At 49.6% G+C, this 23,978-nt stretch overlaps 2 protein-coding genes across 9 annotated transcripts in view; one reads left to right on the top strand and one right to left on the bottom strand.

Moving 5' to 3' along the window:
• The first annotated feature begins 656 nt into the window (after positions 1-656).
• Positions 657-7,771, top strand: CDPF1 (cysteine rich DPF motif domain containing 1). Of its 5 annotated transcripts, none has more exons than XM_017850845.1 (4): positions 657-1,970; positions 3,504-3,616; positions 4,571-4,682; positions 6,548-7,771. In XM_017850845.1, exons 2-4 carry the CDS (start codon positions 3,504-3,506, stop codon positions 6,692-6,694), a joined length of 372 nt encoding a protein of 123 aa, XP_017706334.1. In that variant the 5' UTR covers positions 657-1,970; the 3' UTR covers positions 6,695-7,771. The 5 variants fall into 5 exon arrangements, with proteins under 5 accessions (XP_017706334.1, XP_017706335.1, XP_017706331.1 ...); XM_017850846.1 differs by having other exon boundaries at positions 1,956-2,126; positions 4,571-4,667; XM_017850842.1 differs by having other exon boundaries at positions 1,957-2,126; positions 4,571-4,686.
• Positions 7,772-8,027: 256 nt separating this feature from the next.
• PPARA (peroxisome proliferator activated receptor alpha) overlaps positions 8,028-23,978 on the bottom strand; it is a 102,145-nt gene continuing 86,194 nt past the window's right edge. For all 4 annotated transcript variants that reach the window (XM_017850820.1, XM_017850817.1, XM_017850819.1 and 1 more), the window contains 2 exons: positions 20,081-20,528; positions 8,028-16,583 (listed from right to left, as the gene is read on the bottom strand). In XM_017850820.1, coding sequence (XP_017706309.1) covers positions 16,336-16,583; positions 20,081-20,528 — 696 coding nt within the window. In that variant the 3' untranslated portion in view covers positions 8,028-16,335. The remainder of the gene's footprint in view (positions 16,584-20,080; positions 20,529-23,978) is intronic.

Genomic DNA, 23,978 nt, shown 5'->3' on the forward strand with positions numbered 1-23,978 from the left:
CATTTGAAAAATTATCGGGATTGCAGAAAATATTACACAATATTTTCATTATATAAAATGTTATTATTTCACCATTATCATCGTTTCTTACATTTAGATCCATATAGGATTTCTGACGTTTTTATGTTGCTGGGGTATTATAAAGAAAACTGAAAACTGTGGTAGGTTACTCACTTTGTTCGAATCTCTCTCTTCAGTAGAATTTATACCTTGATCTACTGTGGCCGGAAAATAGTCTCTCTAGAAGTTAGTTTCAGAATCATTCGTACATAAATCTTTTTCTTCCGACTCCAGCAAATGCTTCTAGTTCTGATTTTCTTACATTGTACTTGAATGTCATTTTAGTGCTTATTTCATATGCAGTTACTTTTGGGAAACCATTTTCTCCTAAAACTTAATGCAATATTTTAAATCCTTTTGGATTCTTTGAAGTTTTTTCTAATTGTAATAACTGGACAGCTCAAATACAAAATTAACTATTTTCTGCCAAAGACCACGATTTGCTCTTTGAATGCTGCCTATTATTTCACTTAACTCTTCTAATGCATCTAATGTTAACCTGTCTAACGTAAGTCAAATTGCTTTAACGGCACTTATGGGGTTACCATCATTGTATCTGAGGGTAGTCACAGGTCAAATTCAAAATGCTTCAAGATGTTCCATCTTTAGACACCTCTAGAAACAAAAACAAAAACAACCCAGTATGTCATCTTTGAAACGATCTAACGAATCAAATGCCATTGCACTAAGCACAGTGGAGGTCATCGAAATCCAGCTGCTTGCTAATTGCTTGCTAATTCCTGGGGCCGCTCTTGCCCAGGTCTAAGAGTGGTTCTGGTTTCCATTACTGCTAAAATGTCTTCTACATTCTTACTTCGCAATTCGCCAAAGGAGCAAGTCCCAGACCCCAGCCTGCTGCAACTTGGCAACATTCCTACAAATGTGGCTTGACAAGCCAAGAATAAATTCTGGTCTCTCAGGAACAGAGACGAAGCAGCCCTCGGCATAGGGAAAGGTCACAGAGGGCCCTGTAACGCAACAGCACGTGAAAGGCTGCGGGCTGCTGGCACAGGCAGACCTCCCGCGTGGAGCAAAACCCTCAAATCTTTGTGGGAAGGAGGGCGGCCACCCTGTCGTCCCCAAAGCACAGGTGAAGGCCCGCTGCGGCTGGGGCGAGAGACTCCAGCTGGGAGGACTGGGGCTCACAGGCAAACCCAGACCGGTTTCAGAGTCCGGGCCCCTGACCCCAGGGAAAGGTGCCTCTCACACACCGGAGGCTCCAGGAGTAGGGCGGTCATTTTGGGTCTAGGGCACGGTGTGTCAGAGGCCACGGGCGGGAACAGAGGCAAGCAGGTGTGCCGGGTGCCTGGGGGCGAGGGGCAGCAGAGAGGCCCGGGAGGCTAAAGGAGAACGCGGCGCAGACCCGAGGGGCGCCGCAGGCCACGCGGGCTTTGGAGGAGTAAAGACAGGTCCTGAGACCCCCGTTTGGCCGACACATCCCCTCCTGCGTACGGGGGCAGACGTCCCGGTGGGATAGACGGGCAGTCTAGCCCGCAGCGCCGGAGAGCGGGTGGAAGACTGGAGGCGCCCTCGCGCCCCTCAGCCATCCGGGGGCCTCGCGCCGGCGACCTCGACCCTGTCGAACCCGGTGGAACACTCAGAAAGAAGCTGAGCGCCTCGCAGCGGCCAGGACAGCAGGCCAGGCCCGCGCGCTCCCGCAGCGCACGGCCAGACGGGACGCCCCTCAGCACGGAGCCCAACCCCGCAGACGGCCTCGAAGCTTAGCGCCAAAAACCAAGCAGTGGATCGCCCTACCAGAAAAGCAACGCGGAGGCGGAAAACCACCTCGAGGTCCTGCCTTCCGCTCCGCGCCTGCGCCTGCGTCTACGACTGCACCGGGGTTGGTCGGGCCGCCGTGGGGCGGGGCCGCGCAGGCGCGTTGGACGCGAAGCCGTGCGACGCTGGCGGCGGTGAGTTCGAGGAGGCGGCCTGGCGGGGGCGAGCGCGCTGTGGGTCCGCCCTGCGCTTCTTCAGGGCGCCTCCCGCTCGCCGGGACTGAGTTCCGCGCCGGCGTGGCCTGCTGGGTTCCAAGCGCCAGGGGTCGGCTCTGCAGCTCTCAGCTTTGGGTACGGGACCGAGGAGCGGGGTGTGGGACTCACGGAACTGTCCCCCCCGACCTCAGGCAGCGCTGGGGCGAGAGGGCATGCGGAGGCTCGCGGGGACCACCAGCAACCCCCGGACCAATTCAGCCGTCCCTGATCACAGGCGCCGCCCCCAGGAGCCTCGGCCGGGGCTTAGGACGCCCCGGTGTGCAGAGGAGAAGCGGGATCAGGTTCACGCACAACCGCGACGGGATCGTAACTTCTGTTTTGTTTTGTTTTGAGACAGAGTCTCGCTCTGTCGCCCGGGTTGGAATGCAGTGGCGCGATCTCGGCTCACCGCAGCCGAGAAGGAGTTTCGCTCTGTAGTCCAGCTGGAGTTCAGTGGCACAATCTCTGCTCACTGTAACTTCCGCCTCCTGGGTTCAAGTGTTTCTTCCCCTGCCTCAGCTTCCTAAGTAGCTGGGATTGCAGGCACCCACCACTATGCTCGGTTAATTTTTGTACTTTTAGTAGAGATGGGGTTTCACCATTTTGGCCAGGTTGATCTCGAACTCCTGACCTTAGGTAATCCGCCCGCCTCTGCCTCCCGGAGTGCTGGGATTACAGGCATGAGCAACCGCGCCTGGGCAGATTGTAATTTTTAAAGTCATTGGTAACCCATGCTTCCTGGAGTTGCATCTGGGGTTACCCAGCGGGGAATCCCACGCATTTGATATGCCTTTATACACCACGCCTGAGCGAGGGGAGTTCACAGCCAAGAGCTAGGGGCCAGCTGATAATGTCGTACTTGATTCCATAGTCAAAGAAGGAACTGGGTAATCAGCAAAATCGTAACTTTTGATGAACCCATCAGATGGCAGCCATTTAGCCAGAAATCTAAGGAAAGAGAGGCCTCCAAGACCCAACCATGAACATGAGAAGAGGGTTCCATACAAGCAGATAAGAAAACAGTTTTAATGAAATGCTGTATACCACGTGTGGACTAGTGTGAGGGCATAGAGCAGCTGGGAGCAGGAGAAACAGGAGAGTCTGCACCCACTCTGGCCTCTTCTCCACCAGCGCTCACTGGGGGCTTGTGGTTAAGAATGGGGCAGAGCGGGAGACCAGAAAGCTTTTACTGTGGTGCAGACCTGGAGGAAGAGATGACTGCTCTGGCTGGATACTGGCTGGATCCTTCTCTCTAGTAGTACAAAAACCTTAAGCCACTGGAATATGGACAGCAAATCCTGTCACTCTGGGCACCAGTGAAAACCTGTTTCAGCTGGGGATAGAGAAAAGGGTACGGTGGGGAGGCAGGAAGCTGTCCTAGGACTATATCATTAGGGTCTTCATAGCTGGGAAAGGGGCAGGATTTCTGAGAAAGCCTGTGACCCAGGGACACCCCATCTCTTGATCTTGCAGATGGCGTCCCATGCAGAGTGCCGGCCTCTGGGAATGTTTGAGTGTGAACTCTGTGCCTTGACAGCTCCGTACGGCTATGTGGGACAGAAGCCCCCCAACACCCAGTCGATGGTGTGAGTCCATGCCTTTTGGGCCAGAGCCAGGGAGGCCTGTGCCCAGTGCTGGTTGGTGGGTGCTGCACCTAGGTCTGACAACTGGCTCGGGTGTGGAGCTTTAGGCCCCAGCCTGGCCAGCCTCTGGATGCTGCTGGTGTAATCTCTGGAGGCCTGGGCAAGGCTTGGGGTCTGACTCTTCCAGAACCTTCCTCCACACCTAGCCCAGAGTCCAACATCTGCTCTAGCTGTGGGGGAGCAGTTCAGCAGCTGGGGGACCTATGGTGGCCTCCCACTTTGGGGCTGCGCCCTTGCCGTAACACTTTCTTAATGGGAGGTGTTTCTCCCTTGCAGACTGGACTAGAGCCAGTGGGTCCAGGGGCTTATCTCTTGACCTCCAGCTTGTCCTTCATCAAATGCCACTTTGTTGGCAAGCCGGCTGGTGTGTTACTCACATGGGATGCAGTGGGGCGGCGGGGAGCATGGCTTTTTCCTTCTGGCTGTGGTCCTTCTGCTGACCAGGAGCCTGAGTGTCATCATGTCACCCTGTGGTCTCATTGTGATGTGTAGCGTGAGGCCAGCTGGCTTCCAGGGACTGTGAGGGTGTGGCTTGGAGTGTAGGGAGGCCTGGGGTATTCAAATGGTGGCCTTGTGCCCCCACCCGGTGAATCAGTCAGGGTCTGGGGACCCATGTTGCAGCAGCCCTGCTTTTGGCTGAGAACAAGGGGTTCTCTCTACCATGGCTGTTACAGAGGTGAGAGCAGGTTCAATTTCAATGCCAGTGTGGCCCCCAATTGCTGATCCTTTCTGTCAGTGCCCTGCAGCACAGGTGGCCTAGTCTCCTGCCCTGATGAGCCCACACAGGTGTACAGGCCCTGCGGAGGTCCGGGCCGCTGCTGCCCGGCCATAGCTCGTGGCTGATTTTTTGACAGCAGAGATTTGGGCTGTTCTGACGCTGGCATCACTCTCCTGCAGCCTCCTGGAGGAAAGCTATGTCATGAAGGATCCCTTCACCTCCCACAAGGACAGATTCCTGGTCCTCGGCTCGCGCTGCAGTTTGTGCAGCAGGCTGGTGTGTGTGGGCCCGGTGGGTAAGCAGTGTGGGCTGGGGCCGCCTGTCCTTGCTGTGGTTATCCTGGAGCTCTCACTGGGTAGGGAGGACTGGGAGGGAGGGACCAGCTGGTTCACCCCATTTTAGATGGGGCCCCCCAACTGATGAAAGGGAGAGGTGAGAGGGCAAGCTAGGGTCAGTTAGAGGGTCTCAGCCTGGTGTAGGAATGGAAATAGGTTCTTGGTGGCTCTGCATCCACCCAGTGGCCCCTCAGGGTTCCTCCCCTTCCCACCAACCATGCAGACAGTCCTTGTGCTCCCTCTCACCAGGATGGTGACTTACTTTCTAGATGTTCTTGGAGGGATCTCCCAGGAGAAGGGACTGTCCTTTCTTGAGCACTTATTGTGTGCCAGGTCCTGTGCTTGGGACCTGTTTTCCTGCGGAAGCTTCATTCAGTCCTGCCCCTAACTTAGTCAAGTAAAGCAGTATTATATTCCACCCATTTTATAGATGAGGGAACTGAGCTTCAGAGAGGCTGGGTGGGCCAGGTTCACCTGGGTAGCTGAAAACCCAAGGACGGATGGAAGTGGAGCAGTGTGGCTTTTCCAGCGTGACCAGTGTACTCAGAGTGACCCTGGAGTCTGAGAAGTCCCTGAGCATCTGCCACAGGGCGACACACACAAAGGGGAGCTGTATCAACAGCCAGGGGGACGAGATGGGCCAGGGTGGGAGGAACCTCCGCAGTGTGGCATGGGAGTATCGAGGCTTATGGAGGAGCTGGCGGTCCAGGAGAAGCTGGGAAAGGAAGACTGCAGAGGTGTGTGGGCCGGGTGAGGAGGTGGAGGTCTTGAATGCAACACCTTGGCCTTGGGCTGCTCTTCGTGAGCAGCGGGGTGGCAGAGGTGGGGGCCCACGCAGGTACCACGAGTCTGCAGCTTTCTTTGTTAAAACAGGAAGTTGTTCGTGAGCGATCTACATGGCTGAGGGTCTTTTCTAAGAACTGCAGGAGGGCAGCCTTGTGTTTGCGAGCACACTAAGCTTTAAGAACAGACAGACACCAAAAATAAGAGTGGCCTAAGTAAAGCAGATACTTACTTACTTATTTTCTCCCATATAAGAGTCCAGAACTGGTGGCCTCAGCTGGAAGTGCACCCCTGTTGTCTTCAGCATAGTCTCCATTTGGGTCCCTTGTGGCTGTGGCAGCTCCCACCATTGTATCTGCATCCCAGGCCTCAGGAAGAGATGTGAGAGCACAGTCCATTCCTTCAAAGGGCATGAGCAGGAGGTGGCACACACAGTTGCTGACACCCCTGAGCAGCCTGACTCACATGCCCAGTTACAGAGGGGGCTGGGGAATGTCATCCTTAGCCATGTGCTGTGCACCGTGATGAATCTCGGGAGTTCTAGCGTGTAAGGGAGAGGAGAGAGGACATGGTTGGAAAGTTCTGGCCTCCTGCCCAGACTAGCTGGCTCGTCCATGGCCTCTTTGGTCTGTGGGGCTGTCCTTCCTGTCCCCTGCCGCTCCCAGCACCAGGTGGCCACTGTTCCTGCTGTGATAGCTGGGAGGGGAGGACTCTGGGATTTTCTGGGCATGGCCTGTGCTCCAGCTTTTCATTATTATCACTGCCCCGTGATGGACCAGAGCAGGCCCCAGAGCCTTTCTGTCTCATCCCAGCTGTTCCCACCCCGGGTAGCCCAGGCCTGCATTGCTTTTCTCCTGGACACCCTGCCAGGCCCTCAGGCCTGGCTCTCCCTCTTGCTGGTCTAGCTCTGGCCACCTGCCCACACTGTGCATGCTGGAGCCCCAGCCCAGCCCCCCAAGTGTGGGCTAGACCCTGGGAGGAGCTGCACCGTGTTCCCAGGATACTCACTCAGTCTCCATCCTTGTCCCCTTCTTTCAGGAGTGCAGCTTATTCTACTCCAAGAGATTCTGCCTCCCTTGTGTCCAGGAGAACATCAGTGCTTTTCCTCAGGAAATTCGGCAAGACTTGGAGAAAAGGAAAGCTCCATCAAAGAGGACCCCCAGCCAGCCCGGTTCTCGGACGTGAGTGCAGCCAGGGCTGGGTCATCGGGCAGCACCCTGCACAGAGCTCCTGGGCCAGCCTGCGCCAGGGATGCTGCTGAGCTGGGAGCTGCCATGCCTGGCCTTGTTTCTGGACCACTGGGAGCAGCACTGTAGCCCAGGGGAGCTGGAGTCCAGTTTGGAGCAGCCACAGGCCCAGGGAGCTGTAGCAAGAGGGTAGCCCAAAGGCAGATGCCAGACAAGACACAGCCAGGAACCTGGCCAGGTGTCCCCACATGCCCCTCAGGGCCCAGGCCTGAATGAGTGCTGCTCAGATGTGACTGAGAAGGATGACCTTCAGTGGGGCAGCTCCTAAGAGGCCACGTGCAGGTGCATGTCAGGGGAGATGCCACACTGTATCGGGGCCATGATGCATGGTAGGTGGCTGCAGTGGTCTCTCTGTAAGGAAAATCAGTGGCAGCAGCTGCCTTCTGGAGCCAGTCTGGAAGGTCTAGAGGGGGATAGAATTTTTACTTCATATCCTTATGTGATGCTTGGAAAATGTTTTTAACCTTGACCATGTATTATGGTTATAATTAAAAACCCAAATAACCAGCTCATGTATGGAAAGGAATCTCCCACTGAAACGTTTGGATACCCGACCTTCTCCCTGGGCACTTGACCCGGCAATGGTTGGGGTCTCCTGGGAAGCTGAGTGCTGGCTTACTAGCCTTTCCAGTTCCCTCAGGCTCTGGCTTCAGCTCTGGCCCCTCCATTCTGTCTTCCTCGACCCCAAGTCAGGAATGCCGTGGGCTTCCTGCCCTCACCCCACACCTCAAGACCATCCCGCTGCCTGCCTGTCTGCTTGCCCCCTGCCATCTCAAACTCAGTCCTGGGTGCTTGCGAAGCCTGACCCCATTGCCTGCCAGGGGTTCCTGCAGCACCCCCTCCTCCAGGCTCCCCATCTCCTTGAACCTTCCAGGGTAGCAGCTGGTGGGACATTGATCTGTGAGCTCTGGAATGTCAGCTTAGAGTTCTGAGAGGCAGGAACTGCTCTGTCTTTGGAACTACTCAAGGCTAACTGTCACATGAAGAAATGAATAAAGAGTTTTTACTGACTTGTACACTGATGGATTTTAAGATGCCCATTGCTTTAAAAGTTCCTGTTGTATGTGACGTCAGACAAAAGGATGTCATGTTCTGGAGCCACATGGTACTTGATCCATGCTGTACGCTGAAGGACACAAAAGGGATTCTGCAGGTGGAGAGCCTCCATGAGGGGCGCAGGGCCTGTTCTGGCGGAGGGCGGACCCCACAGCTGAGGACTTGGTTCTTTTAGACCAAACAGTTCATCTCGCAGCATCACTCAAAACTCACCAAAAATTTTAAAAAATAGTTTATTTTTTAAAACCATTAAGGCAAAACTGTACCCTGAAATTAACTCTGTACATTCATCAGTCTTACAGTAGGACATCCCAAACACAGAAGTTCCCATATATTCAGGATATAAATCAATACATGTGGTCAGTTCAGTCTCCTAATAGGAAAATGAAGACCCAAGATTTTTTTAAAAATTAAGGTTATTTTATAGCCATTTTCTAATTGCTTGGAATCAATCAGTTCATGTGACTAGAAAAATTACTTTCACCCTTCTCTGCACACCCTTGATTCCGGAGGTCCTGGATGCCCGCTCCCCCCACCAGGAGAGAGGTATGAAGTTGGAGAGAGGATGCTGGGGCCTGTGTGGCAGTTCCTACTTTGGAACTGCACCTGTTTAGCACAAGTAAGAAGCTGTAAGCCCCAAAATACTGAGAGTATGAGGCACTCACTAACAGAGCACACATGGAGAGACTGGGCCCAGTCCTTGCTCTGGGATCTGCCTCATTGTCGCGTGTGTGTCTGTCAGCCCTCTCCCCTAGGGTTTTAGCCTAATGGCATTATGGATCCCAGAGGGTGTAACCAATATGCACCGAGAAGTTTTGCCAAGGTATTGGAAACAGGGTATGGGGAGACTCACGGGGTCTGTGGTTTCTGCTTTATGCTTTGGGTTGGGCCACCTGGAAGATGCCAGAGAACCGGCACGTGCAAAGAATTTCCATCAGGACATTTCCAATTGCCAAAGTTCTTTGGTAATAACCCATAGGTAAGAGTTCCCTGAACCGCAGACAGCTATTTACTAAACAGGAACAGTGAAGGGTCTTTAGGGAAACACTGTTGTATGAACTCGGTGGCCTCTAACCTGGAGTCTAAGGCCTCGCTGGTGCAAGTGTCTAAAGATAGCCTCTCTTGTGCTCTGTGCACATACAGTGTGGTAATGGGAAGAGAGTTCCACATTGAAAGTAAATTCTGCGTGGCTCAAGAGAAATGAAAAACTGTGTGCGTGTGCATACACACGTGTGCGCAGTGTATTTTAGTTGTTTGATTTCCGCTTCCTTTGTGTTTCCAGTAGGGTCAAGAGCCAGGCTTTTAAGAATATGAGTCAACACTGATTTCAGAAGAATCCAAATATTTGTTATTAGATGCATGATTCTGTTAGTAAAATATTTGTATTAGGATATTTTTTAAAAACTCAAATCACAGTATTTAAGATATAGCTATTAACATAGTTCTTTTTACCACACAATGTAGAAAAAATAGTGATATTTAACATGAACACTGTAATCTTACCAAAAAGAGTACTACGTGGTCTTCATCTTTTGTGAGGTACATGAAAAAGGAACTGACTGTGCCTTAAAAAAAGTGAAGTTGCCAAAAGTGAGTGATTTTATTGTGAAACGATCGGCCAGTCGCTCCTCTCCAGGGCCTGAAGGCTGACCCTCTCTGACTTGAGGCAGAGCCAAGGCCTGGGGGTCCGGGGAAGGTGCCCGACTATGTCCCAGGCCTGCAGCATGCCCCTGCACCCGGGTCACCACTTTTCCCAGGAGCCAGAGTGCGTGGGCTGGGGGCCTGCTTGTGCGCCAGTTTGCGTGGCACTGTATCCGTTCATTAAATGAATGGATTTTTAATGCTGGATGTGGGCGGAAGAGGGGCAAGAGAAGAGGTGGCAGGTAGACTCCCTTCTTGTCACATTTGACCCAACTAGCAAATTAAAAAAAAAAAAAAAAATGACCCCCTCCCCAGGTCTTAGTTTGCTGTCTATGATGTAAAAATCAATTATTTCTTTTTTTTTTTTTGCAAATAATCCATCTAATAGCCATGAGACTACTCATGTACTTGAGGTCATCAGCTGTGTCCATCAAGACATGACATTGAACATGGACACGATCTGGTCTGTTGGTCTGTTTTTGTTGGCAAAGGACTCCAAAAGGATGCATGCAATTGTATGTGTTTCAGCTGAACCACATTCCATAGCTCCTCTCCCCTCACAAAAGGGGTTCTCTGTGGGGAGAAAAGCAACTGATTATACCTCTCATGTCTCAAACTGAAATTCTGAGAAGCAAATGGTCAGTTGACGGCCCCATTCCAGATCTGCAGGGACGTCCCCAGATGTCCAGAGCTGGCAAAGGTGGAGCAGGCAGCAGCCTTGGGCACCAGCCTCTCTCTTTCAGTTCTAATAAGAAGGCCACACACATGGCTTTTTGTGATAAGCTTCCAGCCCATGCCACTGAAATAACGTTTAAGAACCTGCTGCATTTCACAGAAATAGTGTAACGGAAATCATTATGTAATTAAACAAAGCATGAAGCTTATTATCTTTTTCTTTTTAACAAAACCTTCAATTTCACATTTTAGTGTGTACTGTGGTTTCCAGAGAAATATATGGATCTCCTATATTCTGAGTCAGACCAAATTTATTGCCTTTATTCTTACCCTAGTCTATGGGGTCAAGGACCGTTTTCCTGAATGCTGTCAAAATGGCACCTGAAAATATGTAAATCCCAGCAAAAACCTAGATCTCAGCCGTTGGAACCCAGTCTTAGATCTTTCTAGGCAGAAGGCCTCTCAGAGGAGTACGTGCCCTGGGCAAAGGCCTTGGACTCGGAAGCAGGAAGTTCACGGGATGATTTAATGGCATCGAGTAATCCTTTGGTGAGATGGCCTTGGTTGCCCTCAGCACAGTGGAGGCAGGTTAATCATTTATTTGCCACAACCCTTCCTTGGTCTGTAAAGCTGCCTCACAGCTGGGTGGTCCTTACACCCGTTTCTGCTGCAGATATTTGTGGACATTTCACTTCCAGACTGTGACGTCTGAAGGTAGGCTTGAATGACAGCTGCCATCATCCCTGCCATTAGGGAGGTGCACAGTCCCCTTTGCTCCATGTAAATATTTGATTGGTAAGAAGTTCCAGTACAACTGAACAAGTCAGCTTGGACCGAGTTAAGAGAAGCTGGGCCACTTTTAACATGAGAAGAGCAGATACTTCCCCATGCTTGGCAATGCCAGTGCCGTAAAAATGAGCAGTGTTGAGACAAACCTCCTGTGGTTGAGAGGTTCACGTGGACACTTTCTAATAATCATGAGCCCTCAGGTGGTGGCATCAGTCTTCATGGGTGACTTCTATGGACAGCATCATTTCCTTGCCTCTCCTGAATCTATACGACTGTTCTGAACATGAAAGAAAGTCTAAAAAGTAATCCCTTAGGACCCCTGCATCAGGCCAACCATGCTAATTGCAGAGGGCGAGGCTGGCAGTCCAGGAAATGGGAGCTGAGGACAAGGCTGCAGGCCCCTGGGTCACCTGTCCTTGCACTCACCAGGTGTAAGTGTCTCTAAATAATAGGGAGGCTGCAGGAGGTGGAGAAAGTGCACCATGCCTGGGGCCCAGCGCTAGCAACACCCAGCAGGCCCTACATCTGGAGGCTGGTGTTTTCATTTTAACATGGAGGCTGATTTGCTGTTAGCCCCTCAGACAGCTGAGGAGACCACAGGAACCTGCTTTGAAAGCTGCCCAGAGCCATGGCATCCATAGGTGGTGAGCTGTGGGCACCTGGCACATTCTCCTGGTGGCATCTGCATTTTGAAAGGCCACACTGTTGAAGAGGTACCAGCTGTTGAAGGTAGCCAGCTTTTCCCAGGTCCCAGGAAGCCCCCCACCAAAGGCCAGGCTGTCGGGCAAGCCAGTCTTAGCTGGGTGCATTGGGCTTGCTGGGTTGAAACAATGAATCCATTTTAAAACTGGAGTTGAATGGGACATTCCAGAGACAGGTGTGGCCACTGGATCAGGACCAAAAAACCCTCCATTGTGTATACAGCTGGTAAGTATCGAAAGTGCCCAGAGCTACAGTGGTTTGAAAATGGGAGTTCGAGGTGGGAAGCGCTGGGAACCAAACACAGAAAGGCACAGGTGCAAGTTCAGAGGAGACAGACCTTAGGAGGTCACGGTTTCATCAAAGCTTGCTTTGATGCATCTGTTTCCATCCACATCTGGTAGGGTCTCTCTGAGGAAGCGGCTTCCGCATGGCCAGCAGGAAGAGGTGAAGAGGAGAGGGGTTGCTGGGGGCAGTGGGGGCTGTGTGTCACTGCAGGCCAGGACCATCGGCCGCTTCTCCTAAGCCCAGGATGTGCCCAATATCAGTTTCACCAAATTGGGGTAGCACCTTTTGCACGTATCTTCAAGGCTCCCTTTACACAACCGAAGTTCCTACCAGATGTCATACGAGATGCTGCTCCCCTGTGTGCGGGCAGGCTCAGGTGTGCGCACTCAAGGAGTCTCCATCCCACCTGCCCTAACTACAGACGCCGCAGTGTGTGCACCTCAGCTCTAGCACTCCCGCAGGGCCTGCTGAGGTATTTGTTTCGTGGTCCGTTGCGGGGAAGTGGTGGCTAAGTTGTTGACTTTTCATGGTGTAGCAAATCTCTCATTTGTGCCTTGAGCTCTTGCTCAGCTCTGGGAGGCTGCCCTGTCCCTGTCCCTGGAACCTCCAGACAATGAATGCTCCAGGAAGGCTGTTTCCCTTGGGGTCTTAAATGGCCCAGTGTAAGAAATGCATCAGCGCAGCAGAAAGGTACCTTCTCTGCTCTTAAAATGCAAAACAAAACAAAACAAAACACAGCTCTTTAAAACATGGACAGCTCTCCTGGGTATCCTTGAATGCCGAGTTCTGGGTTTCTGCCCCACTTCACATCTGTTATGTTTGTATAGCAAACACACCCATTAGGAAGATGCTTTATACTCTTCTCATTAGAGATGGAGGAAAGGTCAAGGGGAAACAGGCAAGCGAGATGGAAAGAAAGGCACCAGCAACCGTCAGCCCATGCTCCCAGTCCCGCTCCTGCTGCTATAACTGGAAGCATCTTGTTTTGACAATTCATCCAAACGGCCTTAGGCCTGTGCAGTTCTCCAGCCTCTGGAAGTGTGGTGGGGACAGAATCCAGCATGTAGGACACCCAGCTGGAAGTGCCAGGAGGTGGGAGAGGAGGGATGAGCCGCCAGGCTCCCCTGGACAGTGGAGAGGCCTGCGTCTGCTCCCGAGCCACAGCCGGCTGGCACACGAGAGCCACATCTGGGAGGAGCCCCGTGCCATGTGAAGCCTGGTCAGCACAATAGACCAAGGCTGTTTGGTCTCTGAAGACTTTGGCACTTTTTGCTATTAAAAGTTGAGAAAATGAAGAACTGTGTTTAAACAATGACTTGTTGAAGAGTGGGTAAAATTTCAACTTCCTGCATTTGCTGCCAGGGGGAGCGGGTGCCACACATGCGCTTCGACACTCCGGAATCTGTCCTGACATCTCTCTTGTTCTTTTGGCTGATGTCTGTTGAAACCCAGCAAGCAAGAAATGCACTTTGTTAATAGTTCCCATTTGAACTGGGGCACCTATATTTGAGTATTGATGCCCTGAGAAATCTATGATTAGGTGACCCAAAATATTCGAGCATTGAGTGGCAATTAGTGGTTTTGTTATTTAAAGAAATAGGAATGTGTGATTTCCTTCCCTATCAACACAAGAGACCAATGTTGAGTGACTTTCAGCCTGAGGTCACCGGTGTCTCCATTCTGGCTTCATCAGAGATGTCCCTGGAAGTCTTGTTGGGCCTTAAGAAAACCAAATGCTCACCATTGCTGCTGAGTGTCCCGGGAGCTAACTTCGAATGTGTCAGTCAGCTTACTGTTACTGCTGAAAGTCTGAGACGGGGGGCTATTTTGAACAGGTTTTATGAAAATGTAAACAGAACAATGACTTCTCTGAAAAACGTGAGGCTCACTTTCCTGGGCCACGTCTCTTTGAATGGCACAGGGCACATCAGAGCGAGCAGCTGCAGGGTCGCGGTGGATAATACAAGTGTGGCATTGGCCTCCAGCCCCTGGGTCTCATCAACACAGGGGCTTCTCATTTTAGGAAATAATATTGAAACGGATGGACCATGCCACTCAAAGGCTAGCTTCTTTCTCAATTACGATGGCCACTTGGCTGGTGGCATATATGGAAACACTTTTATTTGCTTCTGGTTCCTAAGACACTTGGGCAGACTGCCTGCCGCTGCTGCTGCCATTGCTGGCCAACAGGCCCTTTGATTACATTTTTTTTTGCAGGGATTGGAGGGGTAGAATCTAACTCTGTCACCAAGGCTGGAATGCAGTGGTGAGATCACAGCTCACTGCAGCCTCGACCTCCTGGGCTCAAGCAATCCTCCCACCTCAGCCTGCAGAGTAGCTGGGACTATAGGTGTATGCCACCATGATGAACTAATTTTTAAATTTCGTATACAGACAGGGTCTTGCTATGTTGCCTAGGCTGGTCTTGAACTCCTGGGCTCAAGGGATCCTCCCACCTCGGCCTCCCAAAGTGCTGGGATTGCATGTGTGAGCCACTGCGCCTGGCCTGATTGCAAAAACCAAAACAGGACTAAATTTGTAATTTTTAAAAAAGGATGTGCTGCTCCTAACTTTCACATTTTTCTAGAGGAAGTTTCACACTGTATCCTTCCCACTCTTGCATTTCCATATTGCTGGTCATGGGACCTTTATCAATCCTAATCATTCTCAAAATAATAATGACCTCAGAAGAGCCAAATTTTCTAACCATGGGGGGAGAGGCATCGACGATACCTCCAGGTGCACAGCGACTCCCTGGAGGCAGTGGGCCTGGCATTTCCAGTCCAGATCTGAAAATTCTCGATGGGACACTTTATCTACCAGGTAGACAGAGAGAAAAAGTGTTTCCAGGTCCATGTATTCTTGACAAACTGCCATAATCAACGCTGCCTTCGCAGTTGGACTGAGGTTGATAAGTTGGTTTTGATGGCTAAAACAAATATTTTAGATGTTGAAAAAACTACCTTACATACAAAGGAGACTTAACCTAAACCGTTGTAAAAAATAACTAACTCTTATGAAATCTGCCATTTGAAGTAAAACTGCCATTTGAAGGAGACCCCACCCCCCTCTCCATCCCCAGGGTGACCAGCTCCCACCCAGCCCAGGCTTTCAGGTCACATGTGCCTCTTCTCCGCTCCAGAGAGCATCTACTCTCACCAAGAGTTAAAACAATAAAGCATCATCTATTTAAAAGCAACATAACAAAAGATATGGGAGCTGCCAAATGGGGCCTGGAGGAACATTGACAAGTAAGGTGTCAGTCTTTCCATGAGAACGTCACCATTCCCACAGACAGCCGGACTGGGTGGGTTCAGATCGACTGGATGGAGCCGAGTGGAGCAGGAAGCTGGTGGGCTTCGGGAGCTTGTCTCATCCCGCTTACCACGGGCGCTAGCTTATGACAGTCCAGAGCCGGGGTCTTGAGACTCCGTTTTCTGGGCTCTTCTACACAAACCTGGAAATGGGCCTTTCCACATATTAGTTACAACCACGAAAACAGTGAACCAAAAACAAAACAACAGCTGCATTTTGATAGCTTATCCAACAGTTTTTTTTTTTTTTTTTAAGACAGAGTCTCATTCTGTCACCAGGCTGGAGCACAGTGGTGCGATCTTAGCTCACCGTAACCTCCAACTCCCTGGTTCAAGCGATTCTCCTGCGTCAGCCTCCCGAGTAGCTGGGATTACAGGCACGTGCCACCATGCCTGGCTAATTTTTGTATTTTTAGTAGAGACAAGGTTTCACCATGCTGGTCAGGATGGTCTCGATCTCCTGACCTCGTGATCCACCTGCCTTGGCCTCCCAAAGTGCTGGGATTACCAGCATGAGCCACTGTGCCTGCCCCGACAGTTTTTTAAAATTCTCCATCCTATGATTAAAAAGCAGCATGTTGTCTTTTTTTAGATTCAGGAAACAGAAGTAAAGTCTTTGAAATAAATATTTTGCTGCTTTTTACATACTTTGCCTTTGGATACATCTAGACTTATAGGATTATAAACATTGTTAAAAAGTGCTGATTAGTTTTCAGAATTATAAAGGAGCACAATAGTCAAAAGCAGGGTGTATGGGAAGACAGACCATGAATTTGGAGGTTACCAGTTAATTAAATGGCAAATCACGAATGTGATCTAAAGCAATGTGCATTGATTAACATCGGGTGAGTTAAAATCAGCCCATTGAGCATCACTCTCCTTAATCTTCCCAGTCCTGAGATTAGCCACCTACCCCCAGCATTTGAGTTCTACACTCTCAGAAGTACTGGTTAAAACAAAGACGTGGAATAATATGCCGGTTACCTACAGCTCAGACTGTCCAAGCTCTAAGGTTAAAGTGGTGGATATTTGTGCAAAATTGTGCCGCTCCCCTGTCTCCTTTGTAGTGCTGTCAGCTTCAGAACTCCTGGAAAAGGTGTGGCTGGTCTGAAGGAACTCAGTACATGTCCCTGTATATCTCCTGCAGCAGCGGGTGCAACGCAGCATCCGACTCCGTCTTCTTGATGATCTGCACCAGCTGCGCATGTTCCGTGACCAGTTGCCGGAGGTCTGCCATTTTTTGAAGCAGTTTTGGGAAGAGAAAGATATCATCCGGGTGGTTGCTCTGCAGGTGGAGTCTGAGCACATGCACAATACCCTCCTGCATTTTTTCAATGTGTCCTACGTTTAGAAGGCCAGGGCGATCTAGTCTCGAAAGAAGAGAGAGAGGTTTGAGTGTGGTAATCACCTAAGAACTGCTTATCAGTTTCAGGAACCAAACATGCCTATTTTATGTGGCCTTTCTTAGAAAAAAAACTGAGCTGCCTTTGGATGTTGTCAACTTGACTGGAAGATAAACATGGGTTTTTCCAAAGTCAATAGGTGAAGTAGGGACAGACAGGACCAGTAGTCTTTCCTAAATATTCACACTACGAGGCGGCAATAACGCCCTAAGTACACCTTATGGTATGGCCCTTTCACTTGTGATTTACCTGACGACCACCTGTCAGGGAGGAAAATTAGAGCTATTAGGAGGAACAGTACATTCTGGAGATAACCACCACCAGTTTTGCATAATATGGGAAATGAAGCTCTTGAGTCGAAACTAGATATTCAGCTTCAAGTGTTCCACCATATTTAAGGAGTGTGATTGTGTTAGAACTAGGTTTTGCAGGCCGGGCACGGTGGCTCACGCCTATAATACCAGATACTCGGGAGGCTGAGGTTGGAGAATGGCTTGAACCTGGGAGACGGAGGTTGCATTGAGCCAAGATCACGCCACTGCACTCTAGCCTGGGTGACAGAGCAAGACTCTGTCTTAAAAAAAATAAATAAAAAATAAAAAAGAACTAGGTTTTGTGGTGTATATAGCTCTGTTACGGAGCCTTCTAATATGAGTCAGGTGAAAAGAAAGTAGAGTGGGAAATGAAGGGGGGATGGGATGGAGGTGCGTACTGGCTGGAAAGGACGCTCAGGAGACCCTGGAGTGGGAAATGAAGCAGGGACGGGATTGGGGGTGCGTACTGGCTGGAAAGGACGCTCAGGAGACCCCGGAGTGGGGAGGAAGATGGGGCAGGTCTGAGACTTGGTGCAGGAAGAGCCAGCATTCACACCAGATGACTTGCCTGGGGTAGCTGGCACTAGACTTCCTGGGACAGTCTCACAGCATAAGACCTGATTCTTGGTCCAGAAAATACTGCCCTGAGCCATATTCAGCAGGCGGTGCTCCCTTACAGACCCAGCCATTGCTATGATTCTTAACAGTGTTGCTAGTGATGAGGATTTTAAAATCTTCATTGTTTTTGGTTGTAAATATAATTATTAAGTTTTATTTTTTTTATTTTATTTACTTATTTTTGAGACGGAGTCTGGCTCTGTCGCTCAGGCTGGAGTGCGGTGGCCGGATCTCAGCTCACTGCAAGCTCCGCCTCCTGGGTTTATGCCATTCTCCTGCCTCCGCCTCCCAAGTAGCTGGGACTACAGGCGCCCGCCTCGTCGCCCGGCTAGTTTTTTTTTTTTTGTATTCTTTAGGAGAGACGGGGTTTCACCGTGTTAGCCAGGGTGGTCTCGATCTCCTGACCTTGTGATCCGCCCGTCTCGGCCTCCCAAAGTGCTGGGATTACAGGCTTGAGCCACCGTGCCCGGCCTATTAAGTTTTTATTTATAAAGTTCTTGTTTTTGTGTTGTTTTAGTGAAGGGGTCTTGCTATGTTGCCTAGGCTGGACTGGAACTCCTAGGCTCAAGCAATCCTCCTGCCGGGGCCTCCAGAGTGGCTGGGGCTATAACTATTAAGTCTCTAAAGAGAGGAATTATTGCCGGGTGCGGTGGCTCACGCCTGTAATCCCAGCACTTTGGGAGGCCAAGGTGGGTGGGTCACCCTGAGTCAGGAGTTTGAGACCAGCCTGGCCAATATGGTGAAACCCCATCTTTACTAAAAATACAAAAATTAGCCAGGTGTGGTGGCATGTTCCTGTAATCTCAGCTACTCAGGAGGCTGAGGCAGGCGAATCACTTGAACCCGGGAGGCAGAAGTTGCAGTGACCTGAGATCGTGCCACTGCACTCCAGGGTGACCAAGACTCTGTCTCAAAAAAAAAAAGAGGAATTTTTTGAAAATTAGAAAGAAATCCCCCCTCATAATTTTAATCCCACCATAATAGGCTTAACATCTATCTCACTGGACATTTTCTATATACCTAGGATTGATATAGGATTATAATTTCCTTTATAAAACTGTGATCATGCTACATATAAATAGTTCTGCAATTGCATATTGCCCACAATGCTACATCCTGACCATACTAAAGGACAAATTATGCGTGACTGCTTTGCCCTTGTACACTTTACGCCAGAGCGCAAGGACTTCCTTCATCTGACTTGTGCCCAGCCAGACGGTAACAGGCATGGCTGGTAGGGCTGAGTCAGCTCCATGCTGACAGTGAGTCAATCCCCGGGGTGCAGTATGGCTGCAGGCAGTGTGGGAGACCCCATCCGTCTCCACCAAGCCTGGGTAAGGTCAGCTGAGTTTACAGTAGATGGATGACCTTCCTAGACCTGAGACGGGGCTATTTAAAGGAACGTGACACCGAGCCAAAAATGGGGGGGCTGCAGAGCCAGCTTCCACACAGAGGACCAGATTGGCCTTCCCTGGGATCTGCTTCCTCAGGCAAAGCAACACTTGCAGTCACTGCCACTTGGCTACTGACTGATACTATACTTTGCATTAGGAAATATACTTTTCATCAACATAACCGATTGTGACAGCAACTATATTGACATCTGTATTGAACTTCATACAATATTGTCTATAATATGAATACAACATCATTATATAATACATATAGGAATATAATATACAAATTATATCTGCTTAGAATATTAGACATAATTATAATATAAATGAAATGTGTGTGTGTGTATATATATATATATATATACACATATAATTTTTTTTTCCTGAGACAGGGTCTTCCTCCGTCGCCCAGGCTGGAGTGCAGTGGCACGACCTCAGCTCACTGCAACCCTTGTCTCCTGAGCTCAAGTAATCCTCCCACCTCAGCCTCCCAGGTAGCTGGGACTACAGGTACATGCCACCATACAAGACCAATTTTTTGTACTTTTTTTTGTAGAGACAGGGTCTTGCCATGTTGCCCAGGCTGGTCTCAAACTCCTGGGCTCAAGCGATCCACCCACCTTGACCTCCCAAAGTGCTGAGATTACAGGCCCATGTCCGACCTCTTTTTCTCTCTCTATATATATTTGTGCAAAATATATAATTTTTTTTTTTTAAAGACATAGGGTCTTGTTCTGTTGCCCAGGCTAGAGTGCAGGGATGCATTCATAACTATTGCAACCTTGAACTCCTGGGCTCAAGAGATCCTTTTGCCTCAGTCTACTGAGTAGCTGGGACTAAAGGTGTGCACCATCACACCTGGCTAATATTATAATTAAAATGTCATACATTTACATAATATTAAATATGTCTTTATAGATAATAACAATATATACTATAATATTGTACAATATTGATATAATTCCCACTGAATTCTACTCAGCAGTGACTGGAGGTCAGCCTTCTTCCCACCCTGGGAGCGTCCCCTCCACTGGAACAGCTCAAGCTGGTACTGCATTTCCCATTGTCAAAATTTTCAAGACAGGAGCCTGTCAGTGACATGACACCGGCAGATTAAATCAACCACTCACCTCCACAGCAAATGATAGCAGCCACGAAAAGGGAGATATCGCTGTCATCCAGTTCCAGTGCATTGAACTTCATGGCAAAATCAAACTTGGGTTCCATGATATCACAAAACGGTTTCCTTAGGCTTTTTAGGAATTCACGAGTTATAAAGCCATTTCCATATGCTACCAGCATCCCGTCTTTGTTCATCACAGAAGACAGCATGGCAAATATGGCCTCGTAAACTCCGTATTTTAGCAGTGTCACTTGATCGTTCAGGTCCAAGTTTGCGAAGCCTGGGATGGCCTTGGCGAATTCCGTGAGCTCTGTGACGGTCTCCACCGATGTGCACTGGCAGCAGTGAAAGATGCGGACCTCCGCCTCCTTGTTCTGGATGCCATTGGCCACCAGCTTGGCCACCAGCGTCTTCTCAGCCATACACAGTGTCTCCATATCGTGTATGACAAAAGGCTACAAAGAAGGACACCAAGGTAAGTCAGGTGATGCGGGATGCGCCGCGCTCCCAGCCATCAGTTCACTAACGAGCAGCTCCTGCGTCCACATCACCAAGCTCGGTGCCTCGGAGGACTCAAGACACCCGCAGAACACAGTCCTCACTCAACTTCAAAATCGGTTGGGGAAGATAAGACATTAATAGAGAACGAACAGTATAGATCAGTAAAATAATCATCATCACCGCCTGACATTGCGTGGATTTCATTGCTAAGAAACTGAAGCACTGGCCTGGGTATGGTGGCTCACGCCTGTAATCCCAGCACTTTGGGAGGCTGAGGTGGGTGGATTACCTGAGGTCAAGAGTTTGAGACCAGCCTGGCCAACATGGTGAAACCCCGTCTCTACTAAAAATACAGAAAAATGTGGCCAGGCGTGGTGGCTCACGCCTATAATCCTAGCACTTTGGGAGGCCGAGGCGGGCAGATCATGAGGTCAGGAGATGGAGACCATCCTGCCTAACATGGTGAAACCCCATCTCTACTAAAAATACAAAAAATTAGCCGAGTGTGGTGGCGGGCGCTGTAGTTCCAGCTACTTGGGAGGCTGAGGTAGAAGAATGGCGTGAAACCAGGAGGCGGAGCTTGCAGTGAGCCGAGGTGGTGCCACTGCACTCCAGCCTGGGTGACAGAGCAAGACTCCATCTCAAAAACAAAACAAAACAAAATTAGCCAGGCATGGGGTGTGCCTGTAACCCCAGCTACTGGGGAGGCTGAGGCAGGAGAATCTCTTGAACCTGGGAGGCGGAGCTTGCAGTGAGCCGAGATCGTGCCACTGCACTCCAGTCTGGGTGACAGAGCAAGACTCCGTCTCAAAAAAAAAAAAGAAACAAGAAACTGAAGTACTGATTTTGTCCACAAAACTAACAAGGATATTAGCAAAGCACCTTTAATATTCTTAAAGATTCTCTGAACTCCTAACGACTACTGCAAGGGCTTAATTACGATAATTTTTTTTTTTTTTTTTTTGAGACAAGTCTCGCTTTTTCGCCCCGGCTGGAGTGCAGTGGCTGGATCTCAGCTCACTGCAAGCTCCGCCTCCCGGGTTCACGCCATTCTCCTGCCTCAGCCTCCCGAGTAGCTGGGACTACAGGCGCCCGCCACCTCGCCCGGCTAGTTTTTTGTATTTTTTTTTTAGTAGAGACGGGGTTTCACCGTGTTAGCCAGGATGGTCTCGATCTCCTGACCTCGTGATCTGCCCGTCTCGGCCTCCCAAAGTGCTGGGATTACAGGCTTGAGCCACCGCGCCCAGCCACACCTTTAATATTCTTAAAGATTATCTGAACTCCTAACGACTACTGCAAGAGGCTTCCTTACGATAATTCTTAATTTTACCAGTATATGCGCTTTAGGGGCGAACACCATTATTTCACGCTGCTCAGTGAATAAATTTGGCATGTAAATACATAAAACTCATAAAGTTGGTGTCTATGTAGAAATCAGCAAACAAGCGTTGTTAAACTCTTTAGGGATAAAGTGGAAAAGCCTCAGAATGCCCTTGTTTCTCTCAGTGCAGGAGACTGAAACCTTCACTCAGTGCTCCACGTTCTGGAGCAAGCGCCAAGTCCCCACAGCCGTGCCTGGTGTGATCCCATGCCCTCTGCATCTAAACCCAGTGGCCTGCCATTTCCTGAAGATCTCATGGCGGAAGAGGTGGCTGGGTCATATTATTTGAAGCCAACATGCTCAGAAGGGATGACGTGTGGGAGGGCGGGGGAGAATGAGCACAAACACTGCTGTTGGCTGAAATTTACGTCTGTGGGCAGAGCAGGAAAGTGACAGCATCTGAGGGATCTCTGTTTATAATGTGGTCCATGGCTTATGCAGACAAGGTCAATAATGCAGTGGGCTACGGTGTTATTTCTTTTCTTTTCTTTTCTTTTTTTTTGAGATGGAGTTTTGCTCTTGTTGCCCAGGCTGGAGTGCAATGACACAATCTCGGCTCACTGTGACCTCGGCCTCCCGGGTTCAAGCGATTCTCCTGCCTCAGCCTCCTGAGTAGCTGGGATTACAGGCATGCGCCACCACGCCCAGTTAATTTTGTATTTTTAGTAGAGACAGGGTTACACCATGTTGGTCAGGCTGGTGTCGAACTCCTGACCTCAGGTAATCTGCCCACCTCAGCCTCCCAAAGTGCTGGGATTACAGGGGTGAGCCACTGCGCCTGGCCTAAGGCGTTATTTCTAATCGCTGCTGGAACAGTGGAGCCCAGAGTGCAGAAGCATCCCAGGGATTTAAAGAATGCCCCCTGCCAGTGGGCAAAACACAACCACTGACAATGCTTCTGACCCACAGCCTGAAGTGTTTCCTGTTTCTGGGCTCACAGCACAAAACTGTCTTCAGGGCACCGGTGGAGGTGCCGATAACCATCACACAGATTGTATGGAACGTTTCAACAGAACCAGGACTTGCAACATAATGCTGGATAGAAAACCCTGATTCTGCATCTGAGGAAAGGGGATATTTTAAAAATTACTCACAAATGAGTGAAAACATTCTGAATACAATATTCAGAGCCAAGTTTCTAAATAATCTCAAGTCCGATTAACGAAGACTAAAAATGATCTCTCTCTAAAGACCTTAAAAACAGTTCAGACGACCATTGTTTGGTAAAGTTTGGAGATAATTCTGCTTCACAGAAAGTTGAAGCTCAGATTTGAGGAATTAACATTTCTAGGAGGGGCTAATTTTTTTATTTTTTTATTTTTTTGAGACGGAGTCTTGCTCTGTCATATCGCCCAGGCTGGAATGCAGTGGTGCAATCCCGGCTCATTGCATCTTCTGCCTCTGCCTCCTGGGTTCAAGTGATTCTCCTGCCTCAGCCTCCCGAGTAGCTGGGATTACAAGCACAGACCACCACGTCCAGCTAATTTTTTGTATTTTAGTAGAGACGGGGTTTCACCGTGTTACCCAGGCTGGTCTTGAACTCCTGAGCTCAGGCAATCTGTCCGCTTCAGCCTCCCAAAGTGTTGGGATGACAGGTGTGAGTCACCGCACCCTGTGGGACCCCTTGTTCAAAGATGATTATGAATTTCAAGAAGGCAACAGCAGAGCGTGAACACCCAAGCCTGGGCCTTTCTAGGCTTGGGGCGTCATGAAACAGCTTGCACGCCCCTGAGGCCTGCCCGGACTAGTTTTATGGGGGATGTACTCTCATAAATGAGGACTTATGTGGTAACAAATATCTCATTTCATTTTTATAAAATTATCACTTTGGCTTTAGAAAGTGGGCCTCATTTAACAGGGAAAACTGGAGATCACTGAATTCAAAATGAGTGCTACCATGAAGAAACCAGTGTTGATTAAAGCTAAAGAGAAATGGTGTTGTAAAACACATTTGCAAATTCGCTAAACTTCATTGACAAGCATTCTTAGTAAGATCATTTTACAAAAAATCTATGCAGCAGCT

Source organism: Rhinopithecus bieti, unplaced genomic scaffold (genome assembly GCF_001698545.2).
Source record: "Rhinopithecus bieti isolate Rb0 unplaced genomic scaffold, ASM169854v2 scaffold_32081, whole genome shotgun sequence".
NCBI lineage: Eukaryota > Metazoa > Chordata > Mammalia > Primates > Cercopithecidae > Rhinopithecus > Rhinopithecus bieti.

Bases quoted from the DNA above. Each gene is read 5' to 3' on its own strand.
- CDPF1 (XM_017850842.1), top strand. From the start codon at position 3,504: ATGGCGTCCCATGCAGAGTGCCGGCCTCTGGGAATGTTTGAGTGTGAA. The intron at 3,617-4,570 runs GTGAGTCCATGC...ACTCTCCTGCAG, and splicing joins CCCAACACCCAGTCGATGGT to CCTCCTGGAGGAAAGCTATG. The intron at 4,687-6,547 runs GTAAGCAGTGTG...CCCTTCTTTCAG, and splicing joins GGTGTGTGTGGGCCCGGTGG to GAGTGCAGCTTATTCTACTC.